General features: G+C 44.3%; 1 protein-coding gene across 12 annotated transcripts in view; it reads right to left on the reverse strand.

Annotated features, from left to right (window-relative positions):
- FLT1 (fms related receptor tyrosine kinase 1) overlaps positions 1-18,009 on the reverse strand; it is a 232,178-nt gene that overhangs the window by 157,547 nt on the left and 56,622 nt on the right. For 2 of the 12 annotated variants that reach the window (XR_008318780.1, XM_053305544.1), the window contains exon 1: positions 14,533-14,864. The exons of 7 other annotated variants lie outside the window; for them this stretch is intronic. Coding sequence is in view for 4 of the 5 variants with exons in the window: in XM_053305544.1 (XP_053161519.1) it covers positions 14,533-14,602 (70 nt within the window). In the remaining variant the exon portion in view is untranslated. Of the gene's footprint in view, positions 1-14,532; positions 14,867-18,009 lie in introns of those variants that run through there. 3 more of the 12 variants (XM_053305535.1, XM_053305534.1, XM_053305543.1) reach the window with 2 other exon arrangements.

Raw genomic sequence — 18,009 nt, forward strand, 5'->3', positions numbered from 1 at the left:
CAACAAACTATGGATGTCTTCTTGATCACACTGTAAGAGGCAGGGGAGAAAAAGCCAAGGCTACAACTCTATGTACAAGCCACCACCTTTTATGAAAACAAGTCAGTCATCAGATAAATTAAATCATGGCTTCTCATGTATTTGTATTTTGCTAGTCAAAGACTGTAATAAAGCTATTCACTCATTCATGGCTTTTCATGAATAGATACATGTTAAAGCAGGTTTCTTCTTTCTTTCTTTCTACAATGTAATATTATGAAACAGGGTCCGGTAAAAGGTGGAGGTTATGGTTTCAACCCTTTGTTTTCCTAGAAAGAGTCCTTCCAGAGTTGTTTTCAATGCCTTAATTAATCATGTTAACAAAGCAACGCTACTGGAAAAGCTCATAATTTCAATTCGTTTTCCTCCCCATGAACACCATTCTTTGTGTATATTAGTAAATATGCTGGTATATTTTTTTCATGTATACTAGTCAGTGTTGTACAGGGAGAAGCATTGTAACTTGCTGACAGATTAATATGGTGAGTAAAAGGTTGAACTAAAAACCTTATAACATTACTTAGGGACAATGTGTAGAGGGAGAAAGCAGGGACAAAGAGCAGATCCCTGAGAAACATCAGTGGAGGGAGAGAGGAGAGGAAGAGCTTCCCCCTTGGAAACACTATTAGAGCAATTAGATGTTGATGACTCACTTCAATCAGAGGACAGATTTCTAGTTATGTCTAATAATGACCCTTAAAATTGCTAGATACTTGAATAGGAAAGGAAAGGTTGTGCCATCAAGTCAGTGTCAACTCCTGGCGCCCACAGAGCCCTGTGGTTGTCTTGGGTAGAATACAGGAGGGGTTTACCATTGCCTTCTCCCGCACAGTATGAGATGATGCCTTTTAACATCTTCCTATATCACTGCTGCCCAATATAGGAGTTGCCCATATTTTTGTTTGTTTGTTTGTTTGTTTGTTTATCAGATTTGTTCACCACCCCAAACTTTCATCTCTGGGCGGTTAACAATAGCATAAAACAAGTTAAAAACACATACAAAAACTTAAAACAATTTAACAATTTAAAATAAACCAGAGATTAAAACCTAAAAAAAAAATTTTAAGCTGAGAAAACTGGGGTGAAAAGATGGGAATATAGTATAACATTATATCTCAATAATATTTTTAGGCATGGCTAAAGTTGAAAAAAATTCATTGCCTGCATGTTTCACAGTCATAGGAGAACAGAAGGGCTGCATCTTTGCAAGGAGGCTGGGGAGTAGCTGCGGAGAAGGCTTCCTCCACAGCCAAGCCCTTGCAGAGTGTGATGCAAAGTGATTTTCACTGCTCTCCTGTCTCTTGAAAAGTCCATTTGGCTTCCAGAATTATTTCCCGAGGATCATGCAGCTTGTCTGCAATTTCCATGCAAGGGTTTAGCCCTTATTCCATCCTCCTACAGCTGGAAGGCTGAGTCAACCTTGAGCCCCTGGTCAGGATCGAACTTGCAACCTTCTGGTTACAGGGCGGCAGTTTTACCACTGCGCCACCACTGCGCCACCAGTTTTACCACTGCGCCACCAGGGGCATAACAGGAGGGGGGTAAATGAGTTCCATTCATTAATCATTTTAATTGAATTGTTACTAGAAAGAAATACCACTTGAGTGGTATCTTTGAATTAACCTGAAAGTAGTAAAACTGTTTAATTTGGAGTCACTTCTGGTGGGGCTGCTTTGTGTTGAGTTTCCCTGCTGATTCTGTAACTTTGAACTGAGTGTAAGTTTTGGTTGTTGAGTTTAGGTTTTTATTTTTATTTTTTTACCATTTTATGCATTGTTCTAAACTAATTTGGTTTTATTTTTTTTAAAAAAAACAGGATAGATTTTTAAAAAATAAATAAATAAATAATTTAAATAGCACAATGTCTATCCCAGGCTTCTAGATCATGGGCAGGTGAGCCTAAAGCACATCAAGACCTTTGAAGGGACAATGCCACTCCACCCCACGCCACAGGCTGACACTCCTCCCTGCCTCATTCCTTTTGGGCAGGCGCAACCAATCAGGAGGCTGGGTTGGGACCTCGTGTTTGCAGAGCCGGCCCCCTCCTCTTCAGCACAACACGTCCAGAGCTCGATGCCCGCCCGTTTCAGTGGAAGATTAGCTGGTTGCTTTGCAGGGCCGAGTAGGAATTTTTTTGTTCCTAACCTGATTGGCCTTGGTTGGAAATTTTTTCACCTACTCCTCACTGATTTGCTTATTGGAGGCCCCTAGGGGTGGTGTGTCATGTTAGGGAGTTGGTCACACTGGCAGGTGAGTGCGAGCATGTGGAGGTTAGGATACTTCAGTGTTCAACTGCAGGCTCCTTTAGGGATGAAGGGTGGTGCATGGAACAGCCCCTCAGGGTTTCGTGGCCAAGGCTGACTGGGAATGCACTGCTCTTAGGTGATTGCTTGGCTCACCCATTCAGAGCTTAGTGGCTTGAGGGGGGGCGTGGCATGGGCTGCCACCTCCTTGGCACAGGAACTGTGTGGCACGGAGTTGGCTACCCAGCGGCTGCTGGTGGCCTGATCCCAGCCCAGTTGCTTCACCCAATCAGCTTGGGGGGCTGACAGCTATAGTTAGGAGGCGGAGGTCCCTGTGAGGGGGTGGAGTTGCCCGCACTCGAGTTATGTTTATTACCTAATGCTTCTCCCCCAAATGTTGTAGTAACAAAGTGTGGCCCTAGTTTTACCCATATACGTCTTCTTTGGGGTCCAGGGCCAATGGACAATAGCAATGACTCCCCTCCCCATGAAGGATTACTACTCCTTCCCATCATTTTGACATTTGTGACCAAGCAATAGAAGATCAAAGGAGACTTCCCTGCCTGTAAAACCACTTACTACGCATTTATAGTCAGCTAGATAGATACATTTTAAGAATTCAATCCTATGCATATTTACTTAGACATCCCATTACATTTAATACAGCTTACTTTAGACTGCAATCCTAACACATTTATTAGGAAGTTCATTCCACTGAATTCAGTGGGACTAATGTCTAAAAAAACTGTGCATAAGATTAGGCTATGCATTTCTATTTAATGTGCTTGTTGGAGAAAGAATTGTCTTGCCCATTCATTGACTCTAACTCTCCTGTTTGTTCACAGCTTTGCTTGGTATGTAATGCATTTTCCAAAACAGTATTATTGTCATGGAAATGTCACAATCATTTTATAAGTCAAATCTTTGCTGAAAAGCGGCAAAGAAATGTTGCTGTTGTTGTATATAAATATCTGTTGTATTCATATATACATCACTTGATTTCTTATCATTCAGTTACTCTGTATTTGATGACCGAGCTGAATGTTTGGACTGAATCCAGTGAAAAGGACTGGGTTAGAAGTGATGCAAGTTCTGTCTGTGGTGTATTGATTGACTTGTAATGGCGTGAACACACACGCTACAGTCACCAAGTGCGAAACCGAATCTAAGGAAACGTTAAGAAATTGCTTAATTTTATTTATTTTTCTGTATATAAGAACAACATTGACACAAATGCTGACCAGTTGCTGTTAATTATGCTATATAATCCCCCCTCATTAATTCAGGAAAGCCATTAAAATAGCCTTCAGATTAATTACTAATCATTACTGCACTGGCTTTAAAACATACACAAGTGCATTTAAGGCTGCATTAAAGGTTGACCAGACATTTCAAGAAGTGGTAAACTGAGTCATAAAAAATCCCTTCTGTGTGTGGCTGGATGAACAAGGAGACAGCAGGAAATATAACTGTATCTGTTTCTAAATCAGGACTAAAAGAAAGAAAGAGCTTTGAGCCTATGCCACTTGATTTTACTATTTTTAATCGTGTATTCAAATATTATTTTTCACAGCTTTTTAATACTGTTATCTTGGGCTTTGAAAACCAGTTAACCCTACAGATATTCATTATGACTCCGCAGTAATATTTACACAGAAATAAAAATAATCTGAAAGATTCGGAATTATAAAGATGTAATGTTAGGAATAGATAGTGAGAACAACAAAGCACACTTGGTCATCTCAGAAAGGTGTAAAACTCCACCCACTTACAATCAATAGGACTGCTCTGAAGCTATGCTATCCAAATGTTTAATTCAACAAGCAAACACACCCTTGAGCTTTATTTGTCAACATACACTAGGTAAATGAACTTAATATAGATATATACTTCTCTGGTTGTGGATTTGCGACAGATACTTTGAAGAGCATTAAAACAAAAATCTTGCAATGAAGAGTGTTTTTGTTATTAGCCTTGCGAGTCTTGGCCAGATAGAAATCTCCACGTACACACAAAATGATGACTTCAGGTTTTCAAAATGATGTGTACACATGGAGCTGTCCATTAGATTAACTCCCAAGACTACTTATTTCAGAAAACCCAGTCTAGCTCTAAGGGGCAAACAGAAATGACACATAACATACAGACATGTGTAAAAAAGCCTATTGGGATTTCCAACAACAAAATACAAAAAGATACAAAAAATGGAATGTATCTGACCCAATTTTAAAGCCATAAATAAAAAGAAAGCAGCTTCAGGAGGGGCAATTTTGAGTGGAGTGACAGTGGAAGGGGATTGTGTGTAACCCTTTCCCTACCAACTGGTTTTCTGATCGAAATCATGCATACACCTATTCCCTCCCCCACACACCCACACACACATACGATGACTTATTCTTTTTGATAGCTACTTTAATTCACCATCATGTGTGTATTTGTTTGTTGGTTTTGCTAAGCAGCTACTGTTAGGGAAATGGAGGATAAAAATTGTGAGTGCTGCATCAAAAAAAAAATCAGAAATGAACCAAAAAGACTCCTTAATCATCTTCAGCCAACTTCCCTTCTACGCGGTCATAGCATGGGCTTTGGTCACAGGGGAAGCTCTTCCAAGCACTTTCCAAGAGGATCTACTTTGTCGAAGTACAAGATTTAGTATTTTTAGAGGAGGGATGCTTCTGAAAACCAGTTTAGTCATTGCTATGAACTGAAAGTACACGAAGGCTATGGAATCACAAAATTACTGCAGGATGACTGCACGTTACATCTGGCCTGGGTTCCCTGTAACAGGGATCCCCAGATGACATTGACTACAACTCCCATAATCCTCAAAGGCCATTGCAGCTGGGAATGATGGGAGTTGTAGTCAACGAAATCCAGGAATCCCTGTTACAGGGAACACTGCTGGAGTCATGCAGTTTCAATTGCTACAGAAAGCTAAAGTAAATAAAGTCTAAGAGGCCAGCCACTCTTGGAACAATCTTCCTCTGGGAGCAACTCTCCTTTAGAAATAAGACACAGTGAGAAGAACTCTGCTGGATCAGCTCAAGGGTCCATCCATCTAGTCCAGCATGCTGGTTCCAACAGTGGCAGCCAGATGCTTCTGAGAAGCTCACACCTCCACATGAAAGCAACAGTTATCCCCTGCTGTTGTCCCATGCAACAGGCAGGCATCACAGGTTCAGCCCCCCACTGCAGCCCCCCTAGCCCTGCCCCCTGCATCAGCGTCTGACACAGGAAGCAGTTAGCCATGCCCCCTGTGCTTGATGCCAGTCGCGGGGGAGTGGTTTAGGTCCCAAATGGGCCCACGTGGCCCCAGATTTTAAAGGCAGGGAGAGCTGCTCTGGCTGTGCTGCAAACTCAGCGCTGGCTGATTTAGCTCCCAAATGGGGCCGTGAGGCCCCGTTTAGGACCTAGACCATGCACCCGTGTCTGACATTAGACACAGGATGTGTGTCAGGGGTGTGAGGTGCGGCCCCTAAGGGGTGGCAGCCAGTGTTCTTTGAACCCATTCGCTCAATGGTGGCTCTGCCCCTGCCATGGAAACTAGCATTCAGAAGACTACTGCTACAATTGAAGCTGGAGTTTACATGCAGCTATCATGGCTAATGCTCATTGACAGACCAGTCCTCCATAAATGATCTCAGTTCAAAGCCAGCTAAGCCTGTGGCCATCACCACATCTTGTGGCAACCAATTCCATAAACTGCTAACTAAGCAAAGAGGCTTCCCCCCCCCCCCCGCAAGTGGTGATTCTCTTATATTTAGCAAGGTGAGAGCAACTGGCCCTATCCAACCCCACCACAGGACCACTGCTCTAGTGGCTGCTGCTGGTGTCCACCTTATGTTGTTTTAGTTGTTAAGATTGTAAGCCCTGTGGGGACAGGGAAGAATGTTATGTATGTTTGTTTTTCTGTTTGAAAGTTTCTGTTTGAAAACTTTGGTTGAAAAGTGGTATATAAATAAGTGTTCTAGGAGTAGTAGTAATTATACACGTTGCCTGTTCTGAATCTACTGCAAATCAGTTTCACTGAATGAACCCAGTTTCTAGTCTTTGTCTAAACTAAGTAGTCTCAAACAGTTTAGCCTTTCTTATAAGGAAGACACTACCATCCTTCGATCAGTTTGGTTTCATTTTCTATTCTTATACTACTACAACAAAAAAGACAATTTGTTAAAGGGATATCCTCTATAATGAAAATAATGTTTTGCTTACTTCATTTTGATCAGCTTTTTAAAATATATATGTTTATTGAACACATTTTAAAACTCAACCGAAAAGACAACTCAATCAATGTGTAAATATCAAAAGTATCTAGAGTAACAGGAATGCTGTCTATTGTTGCACTTTCCAAAGCCTCTATCCCTTGCATTCCTAATACATTTAAATTATGTTTATGATCAATCAATAACTCTACAATTTCTGTTCTGTAAATAGAATTTCTATAAATTTCTGTAAATAATAAATTTCTGTAAATAGAATTTCTGTAAATACAATTTCTATTCTGTAAATAGAAAAAATAAAAAAAGCGATCAACACCCAAGGGCTGCACTCAGTCATGAATATTTTGGGTACAATCTTACTCTGTTTAAATCCATGGGAGTCATTACTGATTTCTACTGGAACAGGATCACATCCAGACTAGGCATCGCCTTAGATACCAAGGCTATGCACACGAGCAGCCCTACCCAGGTTAGGGAAGCCCTACCTGGATAGGGCTGCGCTTGTGCCTCCCCCGCAAGCCTGGGTTAAAGGGCGCAGGTGCACCCTTTACCCCAGGTACGGAGTCATTTGTATGCTCAGGTTGCATGCACCCCAAATATACAGAGATGGGCGCCTAGAATGCCTGTCTCACGGGGGTATCCCCCAATGCACTGCACTCATCGTGGGATATCCGGGGTCTTGGACACATCGTCCTGGCCTCCAGAGATCCGTGCTGCTTGGAGCAGCACATATAATCTTGGAGCGCAAGCCATAGTCCCAGCAGCATTTTCTTGCTCATCTGAGGGGTGAGTTCCCCCACCCACACTCCCATTCCCACTCAGCAGTCGTGTGAATAGCCTTACTATTGAATGGTCTTTATTTCTATTAGCTTTGGAATCCAGAACAGGGGTTTGCATATTTTGTCATAGTGAACCTCCTTAAATCACAATGACAACTGACATTTCACCTGGAGCTGCTTGCTCAGTAGGCAAGCAGTTCAAATGAGAAAAAATGGGGTAAGAGACCCAATGAAATTCTAAGTTGTCTGGGAGGTGGGGGAAACCCCTAAGGCAACTTTACTATTGGTTGTGAAGGAACGTGGGGGTGAAGTGGTGGAATAAAAGGCACTATTGTTGGGAAGGAATGGGGGCAATATAAGAGTGGTAATTCTCCACTTACATCATGGCCGGGCCCTATGAAAGATCAATGCCTTCTAATAATTAGAACTCCCGCTGTGTGGTTACAGCCCATACAGTAAGCCCATTTCTTTCACATTTGCTTTGCAGTCTAGGGAAATAGGTGCATGGTAATGCCTGGGTCCCATTTGCACCTACTTGAACTTCAGTCATTTAGCGCCACTGTGCCCAGTGGTGAATGTTCAGACTTCCCCAGGGACACTCCGCTCACCATTTCAGAACGATTTATAACTGGCATGTCCATAATATACATGTTACTGAAGTATGGGAATAATGCCTTTATAATTACAAATTGCAGCAAATACAGAGCTTCTAACCTAATGAATCTAGAATTTCTCCAGTGGGCAATGAAGCTATCCATCCCAAACCATTTCCCCAAAGGCTGGATTTACATCCATTTTAAGGATCATTAAGCATGTCTTACATGTTGTGGTTCCTATTGCAAAACACAATTTCCAACCAGCCAAAGTGAGAAATTCAATCAAACCAACTCTATTGGAGTAAACGTTTTATACATTACAAAACACTTCTTACATAGCTAGGAGGGTGATCAGAGACTCTTAATAGCTCTTAATAGGAATTGTGCTCTCTAATTTCCATCATTCCAAAAATTTTCTTGCAACAAGTCTCATTTATTTTAATTATCAGAGGTCACATTGTGCAACTTGGATGAGTATTTCTGTACAGAGTTCAGTGGGAGATACAAGAGTGTGGGTGCTCATCAAGATAAGCATCATTCTATTGAATGGATCAATACAACTGGTTAGGAAGGAGGGAATATAGGGCACTCTGCATTCTATCCTAATCAACTTGAACTGGTCTAATCTGATCTCACTCAAACATAAGCTCATTAACTAAGGCTCACGACTATTGAGACAGGTGTTGATACATTGATAGATGGATACTGTACATCGTACAAGGCCACTGGAAGCACCTAATTTGTTTAATCATTACAAACTATTTGATTGCCTTTCTGTCATACAAAGAAATCAAATTACTGCTGCTGCCATGTCTTGTTTGTGAGCCTGTTGTAGGCATCTGCTGGCCACTGTTGGAAACAGGATCTTTGACTAGATGGGTCCCAACAGATTTAAATAGTCTGATCCAACAAGGTTCCTAAAGTGCATTCTCATGATAATCTAGACTGGTGGGAAAGGGGGGATCCTAGATCTGAGCGGAACACGTGCTCCCAATTTGTGTTGTAAGAATTCACAAATGAAGAACTTGCAATCACATCCAGACTACATCAATCACAGACCAATCAATTCTAGATCACCAATCGGGGGCCAACATGGGCTGGGCACAATTGCAAGCCCTACATGTCCGGATTTTCACAACACAAAATGAAGAGTATGTGTCACTCAAAGTTTACTTTATTGCACCCAACTGAAACCATTTAGTAGAGACTGAATTGTTCTAGAGACACTGCAAAAATGACATTTAGAAAATCACTTTGTGGCTAGCTGGCATGTATACCACAGCTCCAAACAAGCCCTGCCACCTGAGATCTGCAACAGTTCCTTCCCTGTAGGAGGTAAGATTGATAGCAACTTGGATCTGGTCTTTTTCTGTACACAGACAGGTTACAGTAAAGAAAGAAATTATGTCCATATAGGCCACAGTTTAACACGGAGAGACTCTTTAAAATGCACTGAAATCAATGGGGTTATGTGAACTTGTGTGCTGAATTGTGGTCATAGGGTTCAAACAACAGCTGGAAATGGTCCCAACATGTATTACATTATAATCCTGTATCACTTTTACACCACTTTAATTGTTGTGGCTTCTCTCAAAAAATTCTGAGAATCTTTGGTGAGATGCTGAGGATTCTCCAAAAGATATTGAAATCCCCAGCCCCTCCTCATAGCATGGCAATTATCAAGGTTCCCTGGGAAGAAGAAATGACTGTCAAACCAATGTAAGTCCATCATGAAAATATGCTCAGTCTGTAGCTTTTCAGTTTGCCAAACATTTTAGTTATGATGCCAAAGACTCCATTATCCTTATAAATATACCCACTCGAGATTTACTGGTGTTAGTTTAAGTACAAAACAGAATTCCAGATACTGCTCCTAAGACACAGTCTGTAAGCCTGCTTCACCATCCCTCGGTTGCCTCAGCCTGACTTACTTCTTTTTGCTACCTGTCCAGAATTCTATTGTCCATCAAGACAACCAAGCATATGTGTTGGATTTCACCCAGACTCTGACCTCCTGGAGGAGGGGAAGGAGCCAACTTGGGCCTGGATCCCCAGTCCCAATGACAGCCCTCCTGATCTCTCAGACCCAGAGGAGCCAGAGCCAGTCACTCTTCATGGGGCACTGGGGACCCAGTGCCCCACAGTGAGTTTCCTGCCCCATTGTAGAACCCCACCAGCACCTTCAAGTCCTCAGGAGCAAAGGTGACACAGCACCAGAGCGGAGCTCCAGCTTCCAAGGCAGAATGCTCACGAGGCTGTTCAAGGCTTCCCACCCAAGGGGGCTACTCAGGAGGAGGAGGCCAGCCCTCCTCTAGAGGTAGGGCTGGCCTGAGGATTCAGTAAGGGCTGGGTCTCTTGCCAGCTACATAAACCTTCAACAGGGACCAGTCGTTTGTTGGTTCAACAGCTCCCTTGTGACCTTGTGCCGGTGGCCTTGTTAGACCCTGACAGGGACAACATAATATCACATACAATGCTATATAATGTGTAGAAGGGTCATGAATTGTTCTTAAAGATGGTTGTCGCTGCACTAGCATCCACAATGCGAACACAGCATAGAACCACTTTATCACTCCAGAGGTTTGTATCTCTCTCACGACTACAGGTCTTTAAAGGGGCTTATTAAGGATAATCCAGAAACAATTCAACTACAAAGGCTGATACAGATCTAAATCTTAGTGCTTGTTAACTAAAATTATAAAATGATCTATTTTTTCCTGTGTATACGCAAGCAATCTAAAGAAGTCAAAGCTGAGTTTTATTTTATGTTATTACGTTATATGGCATTTACAAAAAAAGACCCAAAGTGTAGAACTGTTGTACAAGGGACCTTTTGGTGCAGGAAGAGGTATTTCTTGTTTAGTGTCTTTTTGGCTGCTCCCAGATCCAGCACAAACTTCTCACCCTTACCCTCTTAGCCTCCCACACTCCTCATCTCTCTGCTCTCATATCCAGAAAGTCATGCCTGTGACTTTCACTCCTCCAGTTTTACCGAGCAACCTCTTGCTTTGAGATCTCCTGCTCCTTATCCAATCTCTCTGAATATGCTCTGGGCAACATGCAATTATGTCCCTGAGGGTTGCATGACCCTCAGAGACATAAGGTCCTGAGCCATTTTGGAAGGGCGGTATATAAATCAAATAAATAAATAAATAAATGCACATTGCTCAGAGCAATGTGGGGAAGGGCAGATCAGCTACAAAACCAAACAAAACCCCTTCACAAGCACCTGCACTTCAGAGGTTGAGATGCTACCACTGCACACATGTACTTTCTTGCCTTGCACAGGCACAGTTTTAGAACTGATTTCAGCAGGAATAATTTCACTGTGTGCTTCTCTTCTATGGGATTAAATGGGACTTAATGTTAGCTAGATAGTGCTCATAATGTATATGATCTTTATCTGTCTGATTAAATTAGTTGGTGTTTTTTTTGCTCTCCACATTGACAACAGTCTCAAATACTAGTCCCTCCCTATCTGACACTCCATCCATTTTCAAAAGAATTAATTTCGCTTTGTATTATGCAGCTGATTTCAAAAGTGTTTGTCAATCACAAAGATATACAATGTCCTTGTATGTGGTTTTCCCTCCAGTTAATCCACTGCATAACTGCCACCAACATGTTTATTAGGTTCAAGTGCCAAGAACTGCTTTTAGAATCAAAACTGGATAGTGAGAATTATATCATATAATTAGAGTAAAAATACAATCTTACGTATGTTAACTCAGAACTAAGTCCCAGTGCATCCAACTGGGCTTACTCATTAGTAAGTGTGTTTAGGAGTGCAGCCTAAGAATACAGTCCTATGCACTTGGGAGTAAACCTTATTGAATTGAGTGGGACTGACATCTGAACAAATATGCTTAGGATTGGGCTGCATGGCTGTTTCCATAAGCAGTGCTTAAATTAATGTGCACATTTTCATCACCTGCAATTACACCAGCTAAATCATGCATCCAGTTTGAAATGTTCTGATTTCTGTTCCACATACAGGAGTGTAGCTATAATTGAGCGGATGGGTTCAAAGAACTCGGGGCCCCCAAGTTCCACCCTTCCCTATTTTCTTCATTATCTCCCTCACTCCAAGGGGCTAATTGTGCCATTGTGAATTTTGTTAATTTGAGACAGAGCTCAAAACTGAGCAGTGTTTGCCTTAATGTACATACTAGCCAATGTAAATTTTTCATTTAGATTACAGACCAGTTTAAGCAACAACAAAAATCATGAGCCTAATTAAGCAAAAATGAATGAATGGTGGTATCGCTTGTGACAATATCCCTAAAATTCAATCAATTGTCTAGTTTAAGGTCAAAACTTCCAATCTCATTGTTCCTACTGAGTTCAATGGGACTCAAGTAGGTGTGCATGCAATCATAGCTTTTATCATATATTTAGAATTAATATGCATTGCAATCAGTGGATAGCATTCAGACTGAGTTATTTATGATTTGGTCCCACTGAAATTAATGGACTTAAGATAGACATGACTAACTTGTCTCATTGATTTCTGTGGTGTTTGGATACTGCACAATGAGACTTACTTCCAGTCCAAAGTTTTTAGCAAGAGGTTACTTCTGCTCAACCTGGTTGTGAAGCCGAGTACGGAAAGATAACCAATATTTTAACCTCTCATCTTAATTATCTCTATTTGTAAGCAAGCCCCGCTGATTTCAACGCAGCACGCCTCCAAATCAGAAGAAGCCCGACTGTGTAAATTAAGATAAGGAGGCAAAAGAGTCCAAACCAGAGAAAAGCAACACTGCTCCTAATCCGAACCACGGTATCCCGAGCCACGATGACGCTGAATCGGTTCTCCACGTCGGTTTCCCAGGCCCTCTCTCTCCACTAGTGGTTAGTAATCTCAAAACCTGGTCGCTTCCTTCTTATGCACAGGTTATCAGGAGGAGCGCGTCCTCCCTCTCTTTTCAACCGAATTTAGAAAACGCCACACCCGGCTGGCATAGAGAAGGGCTGCAGAGAACAACTCATGGCGGATGGGGGGCGCGGGAGAAACCCTCCCCCCTCAGAAGTGGCTTGCCTCCCCACCGCGCCCCCTTTCTATTTCGAAAATCTAACATGTGGGACACAGCCCGCCCGCCCATAAACGCGCTTTGCCTCTGTTGTGTGCCCCCGCCCGCCCCCTCAATCCCCCCCCCGCCAGTGCCACCCTTCCACCTCACCAACGCTTTCTTGCTGGCTAGTTATGGGACGGCCTTCGCCACGGAAAAGAAACGTGCAGGCTCCTTTCCTAATCATAAGCAATAATCGGATTCCGTTAAATTACACCCTCCCTTTGTCGGAGTGTACGCATCCCGAGCCTTGACACGTGTACTTGGAGACGTTCTTGCACTCGCAAGGAAAAGCATGGGCGCAGCGGGACCCTCCCCGCTTTGACTCCGAAGTAAGTCCAACTGACTTACCAACCTGCCAATCTGGATCTTGCTAGTGGCTCCCAACCCATGACAAGATAGAAAACGGGAATCCTTTCCTTTTAGAAAAGTTCTCGCAATTTGTTCTGGTTTGGCTTATTGACTGACTGATTGGCTGATTGATAGGCTTCTTTTCTACCTGCCCCTCCAGCCCAAAAAGATCCTCAAAGCGGCTGACAAGACAACACATCACAACATTTTTAAGGATCCCGGTTATCCTCGCCCCCCAGCCCTAAAATTGCCATGAATTTCTCAGCTCCAGTTTATGAAGCCGGACCTATCAAAACTGGAGTCATCAAAGGCGAGAGCCAGGCTAGGCTGCTCTTACTATGTCCGAAACAGGGGGAGACAACCGAGGAATAGATGTGCCCCTCCACTGGAATGGCAGGGAAGAAGGCCACCAATTTCCCGAGCCGTGGAAAACAGTTGCGTTTCAATTCCACGCGGAAGGGCCTTGCAGCGGAGCGCCTGCAGGTTAGGGCTCAGCTAATCCACTGGGCTCCATTAAGAGCTGTTGCATTCCAGGGAACTGGCTGTGAAACGCGCAGCCCCAAGCTGCAGTACTCGAAGTGCTGTTTGTTTGGCTGGGGAAAGGATCTTAAAAGTCCTCTGCGAAGAAGCGATCTTTGCCTGCAGGTACCTTCGCAGTGGCGCTTGTATGCCAAGAAGCTGGCACGATGATCCCAGAGGATTTGAGCATTGCTGACGTCCTCCTTTCCCCAACTTTGTAGGGGATCTAATTTCCAACTCTTAACTGGGGGCGCGCGGGGGGGCGGGGAGCGAGAAAGCCAGCCCAGCATGAAGAACCAGCTGGTTCTGGGAAGAAGGAGCCCTCGTTCCCAAGAACAAGAGCATCCTTCCCGACGCCTCTCCAGCTGGCTCTCCTCTCTCCCTCCTGCCGTCAGAGTGCCCCGTTCCTTAAACCGAGCACACTACAAGCCGCTCGCTCCGAGTAAGCTTTTGGAGAGCAGAAGCAAGCGCAAGGTGTTGGAGCGCTCCGACGCGCAACGGCAGCAACTTCCTTCCAGCCTTTCGGGGGACGCAGGCTGGCTGGATCCCGGCGGATCCACCCGACATCCTTCCTGTCTCTGCGCTGTGTGCAGAACCCGGATCCTCCCTGATCTCCTCCGTCCAGTCCCGGTCCGGAAAGAGCGCGACGGGATGGAGCGGCGCCGGGGATGCGCCCAGGGCGCAGAGGGGACTGGGCCGCCTGGGACACTTACCTGCCAGGAAGAGCCAGGAGCCCAGCAAGCCGCCCAGCAGGGCCCCGGCGGGGAGCCCCCAGCCAAACATGCCGTCCCTCCGAAGCACGCAGAAAGCCGCGGGAAAGGAGAAGTATCTGCTTCGAGGTGGGTGGATGGATCCTGCTGCCCCGCTCGCCCGGAGAACCTCGTCCACACAACTCGAGGGCTCGGCTAGTCCCGGCGCCGCATAAAGGCTTCCAGCCGGCTGTATCCTCTCGGTATCCTCTCCCCCGCCTTCCTCCACAGGCAGAGCGGGATCGAAAGAAAAAAGCAGTATCCGAAGGGCGCTGAGCTTCCCGGGTTTGGTCCCTTTATAATCTCTCTCCACCCTACATCCTCCTTCCAATCACGCCTCCATCCCCCCCCCAAAAAAAACGTCACTCGCTTCCCCCACCCTTTCATGTACAGCGATACCTCCGACACCAACCCACCCCTCCCATGCCTGGCGTGAGAGGCTAGCAGAGAAACCAGGCAGGTTTCTGGCTGGGAAGAAGAATCACGACTTTTCATATGACACGCTCAGTCGGGGTGAAAAGGAGAGAGTCAGCACCCCGGCTGGCTGTATTGCTTTGCCAATTGCAGTCTCGCCCATCCCATACGCATTACTTGGAAGGAAGCAATAAGTCCCCACGACTTCACTGGCATCTCCTTCCAAGTAAAGGTGCCCACTTCTGAGCACAATTATTCGTAGGGTGGCTTAAGATTCGTAGGATCGGGCTTAAAAGGCAGCTCTTTTACACATGGAAACTATAATTCTGTGCAAGAAAGTCTCACTGATCTCAGTGGGATTCACTCCGAAGTAACTAAGACCCATCATGGGAATTTTCTTCTGAGTAAAGAAGCACAACTTTGTTCTGTAAAGATCTTACACGTGGAAAGAGTCTTCCACGGAGTGTAGCGGGTCTTATTTCCAAGGGGTGTGTTTAGAAGGGGAGGGCGAACGAGGGGGGCTGCCGCTACAAAGCAGTGGTGGAAGAAGTCGAATGCAGCAAAATGATTGCGGTGGGACAGCCCGCTGACATTCAAGGCCGCTGCTAACATTTGGTCTGGGGATCTGGTTGGAGAAGGGGACCGAACCGAAGGTCTGGAAGTTGCTTCACACTTCCATCAGAGCAGCAAACCCCTCAAAAGCGAACGGCATGCGTGCACAGGTTTCCAGCTGTATCATACAACTATGGATCATATCGACACATGTTGAGGAGCTGGTGGCATTTTTCACGTTTTGCTAAACGTGTGGAACAGACAAAGAAAGGAAACGTCATGCTCCAAAAATAAAGACACCAGCCAGCACTATCTCGTCAGTATTTTTACCTTCTTCGTCTTCCTCTTAAAATTACTGAAAAGACTAAACTCGTCCTTTACCTCCATCCGCCTGCGCAGTCCACAAATCCTACTGAATTCGAGGACAAAACTCCTATTGGTTTCTATAGGTCTAGATTGCTCCTCCTTCAAAGTAAGATTCATAAATCAGCATCTGAGGAAACTCCCCTTACCAGGATGTGTTCGGCCCTGGGGACTCTCTTGCTCTCTGGCTTGGACATCGGCAATGGCTCCCTTGCCAATCGCATCTGTCTGTCCGAGATGATCCCACATCTACAGCAACACAGATAACCACGATTCTCCCTTCTCTGTAGGGCGGAGTCTGGCCCCCGCAATCTCCACACTTCCGCAACCTCGGGGCTGGGCAGGACACAGAGGCCATCACCAATTTCAGTCCGTTGGGTGCTCGCTGCATGCAACATGAGACGATTTGTTCGGCCAAGGGAGCAACTAACAGGACTAACAGCAATGCTGCGATTATGCACGCACAACATCTTGCATCACAGATGCTATATGGTTTCAATTAGTAGCAACTATTAGCTACAAGCCTGTCATCTCTAACTAAACTGGCGGTTGCAAAGGACACATCTGATTGGGTTACATCAACATTCTTTTCTCCACATCTCCCCTTTTAGCTGCTCATTATTCTGGTGCAATGTGAGATAATCCACAGTGAAGGCAGAAGCTTCTTCCCTGACTAAGAGGGATGTTTTAGTACTGTTTTGCACATACGCTTCACTGATGCTTTGCTCTGCATAATGTTTCCACGGGCATTTCTCCATGGTATGATGTGGCATATGCAGAATAGATGCATGTGCCACAGATGATAACACATAGATGCACCTCTCTGTATGGTGGGGAACTACACATTCATTCATTCTTTCCATTCCATTCCATTTGTATTCCACCCAATCCAACCCAAAATGGCTCAGAGCAGTTCACAATTCATCACATTATGACAAATGCATTCTTCAGGTCCATGTTTAAAACTAGAGGCTTCTCTTTTTATGAGCTTGAAAAGACACCCTAACAAAAACAAAACACCCTAAAAAATAATTTAAAACCAAGGCTGCAGCATTTTAAACACATATGCAAAGGTGCTCTTATATTCCCTTGGAAATGGGTGGTTTGATGTGTATTGTCAATGGGTCATGATGTGAACTGTAAGTAGTGCCAAGGGTTCCCAACCTTGGGTCTCCAGTAGGTTGTTGGACTACAATTCTCATTATTCCCAGAAACAATGGTTTTATATTCACACTCTTTACTAGCAATCATGGCACTGGGTTCACAGTCAAGCATAACTGCACGATCACACACCACCACCACCATTATTCACAGAGGGAACAACAAAACAATAATAGTGTATGAAAGACCATCTATTTCATCACCAAAAGCAGGCTTGCTCAACTTCCCTCCCCCTCCCCAGCTATTTTTGGACTAGAACTCCCAGTATCTCCAACCAGAGTGGCCAATACCCAAGAATTATGAAAGCTGTAGGCCAATTGGTATGTTAAGGGATGCCAAAGGACAGACAGTAACTGATTCAGAGAAGATCAAACAGAGACGGAAGGAGTATACTGAAAAACTGTACAGCAGGGACGTCAACATCCAAGATACTCTGGAAAATATTCCCTACTTGCAAGAACCTCTAGTACGGGAAGATGAAGTTAGATCAGCACTCTGGTCATTACCAAGTTGGAAGGCTACAGGAATTAATAGTACCCCTGCTAACTTGGCAAAGAGGCACCTTTTAAAGTGGTGATTCTCTTTATTTAGCAGGGGAAGAGTAACTGGCCCTATTCACCCATAGCACAGTACCTCCAGTGACTGTTGCTGGTGTCTATATTATGTTTCTTTTAGATTTTGAGCCCTTTTGGAGACAGGGATCCATTTTATTTATTTATTATTTCTCTGTGTAAACTGCCTTGAGCCATTTTTTGAAGGGCGGTATAGAAACCGAATTCATCATCATCATCATCATCATCATCATCATCCCCCAGTGAGGTACTACCTTGGCGTGTTTGTGGGGCTTGCATGCTCTGAGGAAGGTGAGAGCTATGCCAGAGGTCCAACCATACTGGACAGGTCTCACCAGAGGAGCCAGACAAAGAGTGCCTCTCCCATCAACAATATGGT

The sequence above is a fragment of the Hemicordylus capensis genome, chromosome 3 (assembly GCF_027244095.1).
Source record: "Hemicordylus capensis ecotype Gifberg chromosome 3, rHemCap1.1.pri, whole genome shotgun sequence".
NCBI classification, from domain to species: Eukaryota; Metazoa; Chordata; class Lepidosauria; order Squamata; family Cordylidae; genus Hemicordylus; species Hemicordylus capensis.